The 12,168-nt window shown below is 43.9% G+C and overlaps 2 protein-coding genes across 3 annotated transcripts in view; both read left to right on the top strand.

The window, feature by feature from the left end:
• The window catches only part of HACL1 (2-hydroxyacyl-CoA lyase 1), a 46,163-nt gene extending 45,193 nt beyond the window's left edge, over window positions 1-970 (top strand). Inside the window, exon 18 of one of the 2 annotated variants that reach the window (XR_008677971.2) lies at window positions 411-548. Coding sequence is in view for 1 of the 2 variants with exons in the window: in XM_055381101.2 (XP_055237076.2) it covers window positions 411-605 (195 nt within the window). In the remaining variant the exon portion in view is untranslated. Of the gene's footprint in view, window positions 1-410 lie in introns of both variants that reach the window. The other variant, XM_055381101.2, reaches the window with a different exon arrangement.
• COLQ (collagen like tail subunit of asymmetric acetylcholinesterase) overlaps window positions 565-12,168 on the top strand; it is a 104,924-nt gene continuing 93,320 nt past the window's right edge. The window contains exon 1 of the mRNA XM_055381106.2: window positions 565-657. Coding sequence (XP_055237081.1) covers window positions 606-657 — 52 coding nt within the window. The 5' untranslated portion in view covers window positions 565-605. The remainder of the gene's footprint in view (window positions 658-12,168) is intronic.

The raw sequence follows: 12,168 nt of genomic DNA, 5'->3' as shown, positions 1-12,168 counted from the left end.
TCTGGGAAGAGATGGAGATAAAAGTGTATGCCTTGGATTCTGATCTGACTGGCAGGATTGCCTCTGGCTTTTGCTAGATTATCTTGAATCTTCCCTCCCTTCCAGGGCCCTCTCTTTTAGAAGAGGGGCTAGCTGGCCAGTGAACCCATGGCACATCCAGGTTGTATGGTCACTCTTCCATTTAGGGAGCTATGAAAGGAACACATAGAAACTCCTGGATCTCCTGTTTCAAAGTTTGAAGGAACCACTTTAAATTTTGATTCAGGGCCTAGAAATACCTGCAGAGATGGCAAGATCCGTGATTTTTCCTTCTATGCAGTGGTTGCTGGAGCCTGCTCTGTGGAGTGGCTAATCTACAGCCATGTAGTTCACTCCCAAGGCTCACTTCCCTCGTCCCTCCATATTTCCAGGAATTGCCTCCCCGTTGCACAGTCAAGTTAGACTCAAGAAGTCAGACCTGGTTTCACCTCAGCCCCAGCTTTGCTTGTGCTGTTTCTGCTGTGATGCTCTGTACACACCCACCCATTTTTGCCGTGTGGAATTGGCTATATGCTTCAAGGCCCAGCTCAACAGTCCACTCTTCCATGAAGCCTTCCTTTCTCTGAATGCTCCTGCCGCACCTGGGGTGCACCCCGTCACAAACTCATAGTGTTCACGGTGAGCTAAATTCCCATCTCCCTCACTGTCTTGTTTTGGGAAGGAAGTAATCCAGGAAGGGTTTATATCACAAAAGCTATAGCAGACAATTTTAAACAAGGATGCAGGGTGGGTGGATGAACTACCAAGGATCAGAGGTCCACCCTGATGCCTGGGTATTAAGTAAGCCCAGCGGTTCTTAGAGCAATGCTGGGGATGGGGGGCTGGTGAGCGTGAGGCCCTAAAATGACTGAAGTTTTATTTCCACCCTGGCGAAATGAAGGTCAAAATTAAAATTAGACAGAATTACTGAAAATAAATATTTCTTTCACACTGTTGTGGACTGAGATTTATATCCACTACATTCATCAAACCATTTAATGGTTCGTAGTGCCATCCCTGGCTCCCTACCCTCCATCAGCCACTCCATCCATCCCCTCTCCACACCACCCTACATTACTCTTGCGTTTCAGAATTTTTATGGTTATTTTATTTATTTATTTTGAGACAGAGTTTCCCTCTGTCGCCCAGGCTGGAGTGCAATGGTGCAATCTCGGCTCACTGCAACCTCCTCCTCCTGGGTTCAAGTGATTCTCCTGCCTCAGCCTCCCTAGTAGCTGAGATTACAGGTGCCCGCAACCACACCCGGCTAATTTTTGTATTTTTAGTAGAAACGAGGTTTCACCATGTTGGTCAGGCCAGTCTCAAACTCCTGACCTCGGTGATCCACCCGCCTTGGCCTCCCAAAGTGCTGGGATTACAGGCATGAGCCACCAGGCCCGGCAGTTATTTTCACTTGATGATTTTTCCATATTAACCTTAGTAGCAAAAAAATCTGATATTTTAATTACAGTGTATTTTAAAATAGAGTGTGTTAACAAAATATTCGGTAAGGCCAACATATCAGGAGACTGTTAGTATTGAAAAAATAGTTATTACTCAGAGTTCCCAAGAAGAGGTCTCAGGTAGAAAGAGAATGAGAACTAGTGGGCTACAACCCTATTGTGATTACTGCAGGAAGAAAGAAGTGAGGCAGGGTAAACAAGTTTAGGATTTGTTTATTTGAACAATGTCGATATGCTCAGGAATGGTGTAGAGGCTGTCCCTAGCTGTCTGAATGCGGGCCTGGGGTGATTGGGTAGGGAGATAATCTCCCAGAATGTGAGAGCACCATAAAGAGGGCCATGAAGAGGGAAGTTGGGGTTATGAGCTCTGGATTGGTTGGCTTGTGTATGAAAGGCGAGTTGTTTGACCTCTCCAGGGTCAGTAAGGCTCAAGCAGGTGAATCATTTGCTATCACTGGGAATTGTCTAACCCTGTGCTGGGCAGTTCTTTCAGGGTCATTGAGGCCTAGTTGTCAGTGGAATTTTAAAGTTTTCATTATATTGATCTTACACAATTTTTGTTAAATTTGTTTCTAGATATTAATCTGTTTTGTTGCTATTTAGTGGCATTGGCAAGTACTTCCAAAACAATGCTAAATGGCATTGGTGGGCATGCACCACTTTCCTTCTAGGTGTTTTAGAATCAGCACGTCATTTATCTACTTTCCTCCTTCAGGAGGAGTAAAAGATGACAAGAAAACCTCCCTATTAGGAGTTACTGAGGCTGCAGGGTTGAAATACATGACAAGATCAAAAAAGAATACCTACTGCCATTTCCAAGTTGGGGCTTGTGGTCACCTGCAATAACAAGTGACTTATTGGCAATTAACCCCCAGTCAGGGCTAGTTGAAATGCCAGTCAATTACTTGTTGCCTAAACCACCTTCCTTCATAGCACTGAGACCAATGACAAAGGCAAACATATTGAGAAAGCTGCTCCTCTGTAGTCTTCACCTTCAAAATCTCAGACCAGAAAAGAGGGAGGAGGTGGCACAAGATGGCTGAATAGGAGCCTCCACCAATCATCCTCCTTGCAGAAACACCAAATTAACTATCCACACAATAAAGCACCTTCATAAGAAGCAAAAATAAGGTGAGAAATCACAGTACCTGTTTTTAACTTCCTATCACTGAAAGAGGCACTGAAGAGGGTAGGAAAGACAGTCTTGAATTGCTGATGCCACCCCTCCCCCATGCCCCAGCAGTGGTTGTGTGGCATGGAGAGAATCTGTGCATTTAGGGGAGGGATAGTGCCGTAACTGTGGGACTTTGCATTGGAACTTAGTGCTGCTGTGTCACAGCAGAAAGCATCATGAGGCATAACTCAGCTGGTGTCCATGGAGAGAACATTTAGACCAGTCCTAGCCAGAAGGGCTAAAGTACTCTGGAGTCCTAAATAAACTTGAAAGACAGTCTAAGCCACAAGGACTTCAATTCCTGGGCAAGTCTTGATGCTGTGCTGGGCTTGGAGCCAGTAGACTTCAGGGGCACACAGTCCAGTGAGATACCAGCCAGGGTGGCCAAGGGAGTGTTTATACCACCCCTTCCCTTGCCCCAGGCAGTGCAGCTCGCAGCTCTAGGAGAGACTCGTTCCTTCTGCCTAAGGAGAGGGAAGAGTAAAGAGGACTTTGTCTTGGAGCTCAGCCACAGTAGGGTAGGGCACCAGGCAGTCCTGAGGCCCCCATTCCAGGCCCTAGGTCCTTGATGACATTTCTAGACCTACCTGGGCCAGACCTGGGCTAGACCCCTACCACTGCCTTGAAGGAAAGGATCCAAACCTGGCAGGATTCATCACCTGCTGACGAAAGAGCCCTTGGGCCCTGAATAATCAGCAGTAGTAGCCAGGTGGTACTCATCCTGGGCCTTGGGTGAGACTCAGATGTGCTGGCTTCAGGTATGATCCAGCACATTCCCAGCTGTGGTGGCTATTGGGGGAGACTCCTTCTGCTTGAGAGAAGGAGAGGGAAGAGTAAAGGTGTCTTTGTCTTGGAGCTTAGGTACCAATTCAGCCACAGTGAATAGAGCACCAAGCAGGCTCTTGGAGTCCCCAGTATGAGGCCTTGGCTCTTGGATGGCATTCCTAGTCCTGCCCTGGGCCAGAGGGGAGCCCAGTGACCTGGAGGGAGAGTCCCAGGCCTAGCAGTATTCATCACAAGCTGACTGAAGAGGACTTCAACCTTGGGTGAACATTGGCAGTGGCCAGGCAGTAGTTGCTGTGTGCCTGGGGTGGTGGTGACCACAAACAGACTCTTCTTGTGGAAATGGGAGGGAAGTGTGGGAAGGACTTTGTCTTGTGACTTGGGTGCCAGCTCAGCCTCAGTAAAATAGTGAACCAGGTAAATTCCGAAGTTTTCTGACTCTAGATCCTGTTCCCGGATGGCATCTCTGGACCCAGTCAAGGCAGAGGGGACCTCACTGCCCTAAAGGGAGGGGCACAAGCCTGGCTGGCTTTGTCCAGCTGATTGTAGAGCCCTAGAGCCTTGAGTGAATATACACAGTAGCCAGGTAGTGGTTACCGTGGGCCTTGAGCAAGACCCAGTGCTGTGCTGGCTTCAGGTCTGACCCAGTGCAGTCCCAGTGGTGGTGGACATAGGGGTGCTTGTGTCATCCCTCCCCCAGCTCCAGGCAGCACAGCACAGAAAGATTACATTTGTTTGGGAGAAAGTAAGAGAACAAGAGTCTAGGCCTGGCAATTCAGAGAATTCTTCTGGATCTTATCCAAGACCGCCAAGGTCTTGGGGTATTACACAGCATTACTGGGCCTGGGGTGCCCCCTAATGCAGGTATGGCTGCAGCAGCCAAAAACTTGGATCACAACACCCAAGTTCCTTCAAATGCCTGGAAAGCCTTCCCAAGAAGTATAGGTACAAACTATCTCAGACTGTGAAGACTACAATAGATACCTGTATTAGTCCATTTTCATGGTGCTAGTAAAGACATACCGGAGACTGGGAAGAAAAAGAGGTTTAATTGGACTTACAGTTCCACGTGGCCAGGGAGGCCTCAAAATCATGGTGGGAGGCAAAAGGCACTTCTTACATGGTGGTGGCAAGAGAAAATGAGGAAGAAGCAAAAACAGAAACCCCTGATAAAGCCATCAGATCTCCTGAGACTTACTATCATGAGAATAGCACAGGAAAGACCAGCCCCCATGATTAAATTATCTCCCCTTGGGGTCCCTTCCAAAACACGTGGGAATTCTGGGAGATACAATTCAAGTTGAGATTTGTGGGGGGACACAGCCAAAACATATCATTCTGTCCCCGGCCCCTCCAAATCTCAGTGTCCTCACATTTCAAAACCAATCATGCCTTCCAAGAGTCCCCCAAAATCTTAACTCATTTCAGCATTAACCCAAAAGTCCACAGTCCAAAGTCTTATCTGAGACAAGTCAAGTAAGTCCCTTCTGCCTATCAAAAGCAAGCTAGTTACTTCCTAGATACACTGGGGGTAGAGGCATTGGGTAAATACAGCCATTCCAAATGGGAGAAATTGGCCAAAACAAAGGGGCTACAGGGCCTATGCAAGTCCTAAATCCAGGGGGCCATCAAATTTTAAAGTTCCAAAATGATCTCCTTTGACTCCAGGTTTCACACCCAGGTCACGCTGATGCGAGAGGTGGGTTCCCATGGTCTTGGGCAGCTCTGCCCCTGTGGCTTTGCAGGTACAGCCTCCCTCCTTGCTGTTTTTGTGGGCTGGCATTGAGTGTCTGCAGCTTTTCCAGGTACATGGTGCAAGCTGTCAGTGGATCTGCTGTTCCGGGGTCTGGAAGACAGTGGCCCACTTCTCACAGCTCCACCAGGTGGTGCCCCAGTAGGGACTCTGTGTGGGGGCTCTGACCCCACATTTCCCTTCTGCACTGCCCTAGCAGAGGTTCTCCATGAGGGCCCTGCCCCTGTAGCAAACTTTTGCCCAGGCATCCAGGCGTTTCCATGAATATTCTGAAATCTAGGCAGAGGTTCCCAAACCTCAGTTCTTGTGACTTCTGTGTACCCACAGGCTGAACACCATGTGGAAGCTGCCAAGGCTTGAGGCTTCCACCCTCTGAAGCCACAGCCCGAGCTGTATGTTGGCCCCTTTCAGCCATGGCTGGAGCCGCTGGGACACAGGACACCAAGTCCGTAGGCTGCACGCAGCATGGGGATCCTGGACCCGGTCCATGAAACTACTTTTTCCTCCTTGGCCCTTCAGGCATGTGATGGGAGGGGCTGCTGCAGAGTTCTCTGACATTGCCTGGAGACATTTTCCCCATGGTTTTGGGGATTAACATTAGTCTCCTTGCTACTTATACAAATTTCTGTAGCCGACTTGAATTTCTTCCCAGAAAATGGGTTTTTCTTTTCTATCGCACAGTCAGGCTGCACAGTTTCCAAACTTTTATGCTCTTCTTCCCTTATAAAAGTGAATGGCTTTAACAGCACCCAAGTAACCTCTTGAATGCTTTGCTGCTTAGAAATTTCTTCTGCCAGATACCCTAAATCATCTCTCTCAAATTCAAAGTTCCACAAATCTCTAGGGCAGGGGCAAAATGTTGCCACTCTCTTTGCTAAAACATAACAAGAGTCATCTTTGCTCCAGTTCCCAACAAGTTCCTCATCTCCATCTGAGACTACCTCAGCCTAAATTGTATTGTCCGTATCACTATCAGCATTTTGGATAAAGCTATTCGACAAGTCTCTAGGAAGTTCCAAACTTTCCTACATTTTCCTGTTTTCTTCTGAGTCATTCAAACCATTCCAATCTCTCTGCCTGTTAGCCAGTTCCAAAGTTGCTTTCACATATTCGGGTATCTTTTCAGCAATGCCCCACTCTACTGGTACCAAGTTACTGTATTAGTTCATTTTCATGCTGCTTGTAAAGACATACCCGAGTCTGGGAAGAAAAAGAGGTTTAATTGGACTTACAGTTCCATATGGCTGGGGAGGCTCAGAATCATGGTGGGAGGTTAAAAAGCACTTCTTACATGGCGGCAACAGGAGAAAATGAGGAAGAAGCAAAAGTGGAAACCCCTGATAAACCCATCAGATCTCGTGAGACTTACTATCACGAGAATAGCATGGGAAAGACCAGCCCCCATGATTCAATTACCTCCCCCTGGGTCCCTCCCACAACACGTGGGAATTCTGGGAGATACAATTCAAGTTGAGATTTGGGTGGGGACACAGCCAAACCATATCAATACCTAACTCTTCAGTGTGCATGCACTGATGAACATCTGCAAGCATCAAGACCATCCAGGAAAACATGACCTCACCAAACTAACTAAAGCACTAGGGACCAATCCCAAAGAGACAGAAATATGTGAACTTTCAGACCGAATTCAAAAGGAACTCGGTTTTGAGGAAAGTCAAAGAAATTCAAAATAACACAGAGAAGGAATTCAGAATATTTTCAGATAAATTTAACAAAGAGATTGAAACGATTAAGTAGAATCAAGCAGAAATTCTGGATTTGAAAAATGCAGTTGACATGCCGAAGGATGTTTCAGTCTCTTAACAGCAGAATTGATGAAGCAGAAGAAAGAATTAGTGAGCTTGAAGACAAGCTACTTGAAAATACATGGTCACAGACAAAAAAAAAGAAAAGAATGAAGCATGCCTACAAGATCTAGAAAGTAGCATCAAAAGGGCAAATCTAAGAGTTATTGGCCTTAAAGGCTGGGCGTGGTGGCTCACGCCTGTCATCCAGCATTTTGGGAGGCCGAGGTGGGTGGATGACGAGGTCAGGAGATCGAGACCATCCTGGCTAACACGGTGAAACCCCATCTCTACAAAAAATACAAAAAAATTGGCCAGGTGTGGTGGCACGTGCCTGTAGTCCCAGCTACTTAGGAGGCTGAGGCAGGAGAATCACTTGAACCCAGGAGGTGGAGGTTGCAGTGAGCCAAGATTGTGCCACTGCACTCCAACCTGGGTGACAGAGCAAGAGTCCATCTCAAAAAAAAAGTTATTGGCCCTAAAGAGGAGGTAGGTAGAGAGAGAGATGAGGGTAGAAAGTTTATTCAAAAGGATAATAACAGCTTCCCAAACCTAGAGAAAGATATTAATATTCAAGTACAAGATGGTTATAGAACACCAAGCAGAAAGGCTACCTCAAGGCATTTAATAATTAAACTCCCAAAGGTCAAGGATAAGGAAATCAGCCTAAAAGCAAGAGAAAAGAAACAGTATACAATGACGCTTCAGTACGTCTCACAGCAGACTTTTCAGTGGAAACCTTACAGGCCAGGAAAAAGAGTGACATGACACATTTCAAGTGCTGAAGGAAAAAACTTTTACTGTAGAATAATATAACCAGCAAAAATTTCCTTCAACCATGAAGAAGAAATACTTTCCCAGACAAAAGCTGAGGGGTTTCATCAACACCAGACCTGTCCTACAAGAAATGCTAAAGGGAATTCTTCAATCTGAAAGAAAAAGACCTTAATGAGCAATAAGAAATTATCTGAAGCTGCAGAATTCACTGTTAATAGTAAACACACAGAAAAACACAAAATATTATAACACTGTAATTGTGGTGTGCAAACTCATATCTTAAGTAGAAAGACTAAATGATGGACAAGTCAAAAATGGCCAGGCACAGTGGCTCTTGCCTGTAATCCCAGCACTTTGGGAGGCCAAGGTAGGCAGGTTGCTTGAGCTCAAGAGTTCAAGACCAGCCTGGGCAACATAGTGAAACCCTGTCACTACAAAAAAATACAAAAAATTAGTTGAGTGTAGTGGCATGTGCCTGCACTTTCAGCTACTCAGGAGGCTGAGGTGGGAGTCACCACCCTGGAGGTCGAGGCTACAGCCAGCCTGGGCGTTAAGTGAGAGCCTATCTCAAAACAAAACAATAACTGCAACAACTTTTCAAGACAGAGTTCAGTAAGGTATAAATTAAAACAAAAACAAAATAAAAAGTAGAGGGAAGAAGTTAAAGTGTAGAGATTTTTTATTTTTATTTCTCACACTATGCTGATGTAAAAAGTATAGCATTTTAATTAGTTTTCTCTTTGTTTATACAAGTGTTAAGTTGTCATCAGTTTAAAGAAATGGGTTATAAGATATTATTTGCAAGCTTCGTGGTAACCTCAAATCAAAAAACATATGATAGATAACACAAACAATAAAAAGGAAAAAATTAGAACATACCACTAGAGAAAATCACATCGGCTAAAAAGGAAGACAGGACAGAAGGAAAGAAGGAAGAGAAGACCACAAAACAACCAGAAAACAAGTCATTACTTATTAATAATAATATTGAATGTAAATGGACTAAATGCTCCAATCAAAAAGCATAGAGTGGTTGAATGGATAAAGAGAAAAAAAGACCCAATGATCTGTTGCCTACAAGAAACACACTTCACCTATAAAGACACTCATAGACAAAATAAAGGGATGGAAAGAGATACTCCATGCAAATGGAAATCAAAAAAGAGCAAGAGTAGCTATACCTGTATCAGACAAAATAGACTTCAAGACAAAAACTGTAAAAAGAGGCCAGATTATTATATAATTATAGAGGAGTCAATTCAGCAAGAGGATATAACAATTATATATGCACCCAATACTGGAGCACCCAGATATATAAAGCGAATATTAATAGAGTTAAAGAGAGAGATAGACCCCAATATAATAATAGTGGGAGACTTCAACACCCCACTTTCAGCATTGGACAAATCATCCAGACAGAAAACAAAGTAACATTGGACTTAACCTGCATTGCAGACCAGATGGACCTAATAGATATTTATAGAACAATTCATGCAATGGCTGCAGAATATACATTCTTCTCCTCAGCACATAGATTATTCTCAAGCATAGACCATATGTTAGGCCACAAAACAAGTCTTAAAACATTTTAAAAAACTGAAATAATATCAAGTCTCCTCCCTGATCTTAATGGAATAAAACTGGAAATCGATAATGAGGAATTTTGGAAACTATACAAACACATGGAAATTAAACAATATGTGTCTGAGTAACCAATGGGTCAGTGAGGAAATTAAGAAGGAAACTGAAAAAATTATTGAAACACATGATAATGGAAACACAGCATACCAAAACCTATGGAATACAGCAAAGCAGTGCTAAGAGGGAAGTTTATAGCTATAAGTACCTACATCAAAAAAGTAGAAAAACTGGCTGGGTGCAGTGGCTCACGCCTGTAATCCCAGCATTCTGGGAGGCTGAGGTGGGTGGATCACCTGAGGTCAGGACTTCAAGACCAGCCTGGCCAACATGGTGAAACCCTGTCTCTACTAAAAGTACAAAAGAAAAAAGCTGGGTGTGGTGGCACATGCCTGTAATCCCAGCTACTCAGGAGGCTGAGGCAGGAGAATTGCTTGAACCCAGGAGGCAGAGGATGCAGTGAGCCAGTATTGCACCACTGTACTCTAGCCTGGGTGACAGAGCAAGACTCCATCTCAAAAAAAAAAAAAAAAAAAAAAAAGAAAAAAGAAAAAATAGAGAAACTTCAAATAAACAACCTAACAATACATCTTAAAGATTTAGCAAAGCAAGAGCAAACCAAACTTAAGATTAGTAGAAGAAATAATAAAGAGCAGAGCAGAAATAAATGTGATTGAAATAAAACAATGCAAAAGTTCAACAGAACAGTTTTTTAAAAAATAAAATCCTTTCGCCAGATTAAGGAAAAGAGAAGACCCAAATAAATCAGAGATGAAAAAGGAGACATTACAACTGATATCACAGAAATTCAAAGGATCATTGGAGGCTACTATGAGCAACTATATGACAAGAAATTGGAAAACCCAGAAGAAATGGATAAGTTCCTAGACACATACAACCTACCAAGATTGAACCATAAGTAATACCCCACAAGCACAGGCAACCAAAGCAAAAATAGACAAATGGAGCCACATCAAGTTAAAAAGCTTCTGCACAGCAAAGGAAACAAAGTGAAGAGACAACCCACAGACTGGGAGAAAATATTTGCAAACTACTCATCAGAATATATAAGGAGCTCAAACAGCTCTATATGGAAAAAATCTAATACAATTAAAAAATGGGCAAGAGATCTGAACAGACATTTCTCAAAATAAGTCATACAAATGGGAAACGTATATAAAAAGGTGCTCAATATGGTCATCAGAGAAATGCATATGAAAACTGCAATGAGATGCTTTCTCACCCCAGTTAAAATGGCTTTTATTCAAAAGACAGGCAATAACAAATGCTGGAGAGGATGTGGAGAAAAGGGAACCCTTGTACACTGTTGGTGGAATATAAATTAGTACAACCACTATGGAGAGCAGTTTGGAGGTTCCTCAAAAAACTGAAAATAGAGGGCCGGGCACAGTGGCTCACACCTGTAATGTCAGCACTTTGGGAGGCTGAGGAGGGTGGATCGCTTCAGCTCAGGTGTTTAGACCAGCCTGGGAAATATGGCAAAGCCCCATCTCTACAAAAATACAAAAATAAAAAATTAGCCAGGCATGATCGTATATGCCTATAGTCCCAACTACTCGGGAGACTAAGGATGGGGGATTGCTTGAGCCCAAGAGGTCGAGGCTATGGTGAGCCGAGACTGTGCCACTGCTCTCCAGCCTAGGTGACAGCGCAAGACCATGTCTCAAAAAAAAAAAAAAAAAACCCACTAAAAATAGAGCTACAATATGATCCAGCAACCCACTCCTAGGCTTATACCCAAAAGAAAAATCAGTATATTGAAGCGGTATCTGCACTCCCATGTTTATTGTAGCACTGTTCACAGTAGCCAAGTTCTGGAAACAACCTAAGTGTCCATCAGCAGATGGATGGATAAAGAAAATGTGGTACATATACACAATGGAGTACTATTCAGCCATAAAAAGAATGAGATCCTTTCATTTGCAGCAACATGGATGGAATTGGAGGTCATTATGTTAAGTGAAATAAGCCAGGCACAGAAAGACAAACTTCACATGTTCTCACTTATTGGTGGGAGCTAAAAGTTAAAACAATCAAACTCATGGACATAGAGAGGTTACCAGAGGCTGGCAACAGTAGTCAGGAGAGAGGGCAGTGGGGATGGTTAATGGGTACAGAAAAATAAAAAGAATGAATAAGACCTAGTATTTGACAGCACAACAGGATGACTGTAGTCAACAATTGTACATTTTACAATAACCCAAAGAGTATAATTGGATCGTTTGTCACAACAACAACAAAGAAGGATAAATATGTGTGGTGATGGACCCCATTTACACTGATGTGATTATTGTGTATTGTATGCCTGTATCAAAATATCTTGTGTACTCCATAAATTTATACACCTATGTACCCACAATTTTATTAAAAAATTTCAGACCAGCTTCCCCTTGATGAGTCAGCAGATGACCTTTTCTCTCCTCGCCTTCCCCACTGTGATGTGTGTATAGTTGGGGGCACCGTTAGCTAGGGGCATTTCTGTCGTCCAGGTCCTCTGCAAAGTAGATGCCAAAGTAGGATTAAATACATGAGGGACTTTATTAAGGGAAATGCCTCTGTGAGAGAAAACAGAAGAGCTGGAAAAGGCTGAGAGCCATCAGACTGCAATGCAGGTCAGACTTCAGTGAGGAGAGAGGGTAGGAAGGATGGGCAGAAGCATCCTGGCTGGGTGCCATCTGAGGAGAATTTGGCAAGACTTTTATCAGAGGAGTCCCATGCCTCCCAGGAACAGGCCCA

This window comes from Gorilla gorilla, chromosome 2 (genome assembly GCF_029281585.2).
Source record: "Gorilla gorilla gorilla isolate KB3781 chromosome 2, NHGRI_mGorGor1-v2.1_pri, whole genome shotgun sequence".
Taxonomy (NCBI): Eukaryota; Metazoa; Chordata; class Mammalia; order Primates; family Hominidae; genus Gorilla; species Gorilla gorilla.
This window is presented reverse-complemented; position numbering and strand designations above follow the sequence as displayed.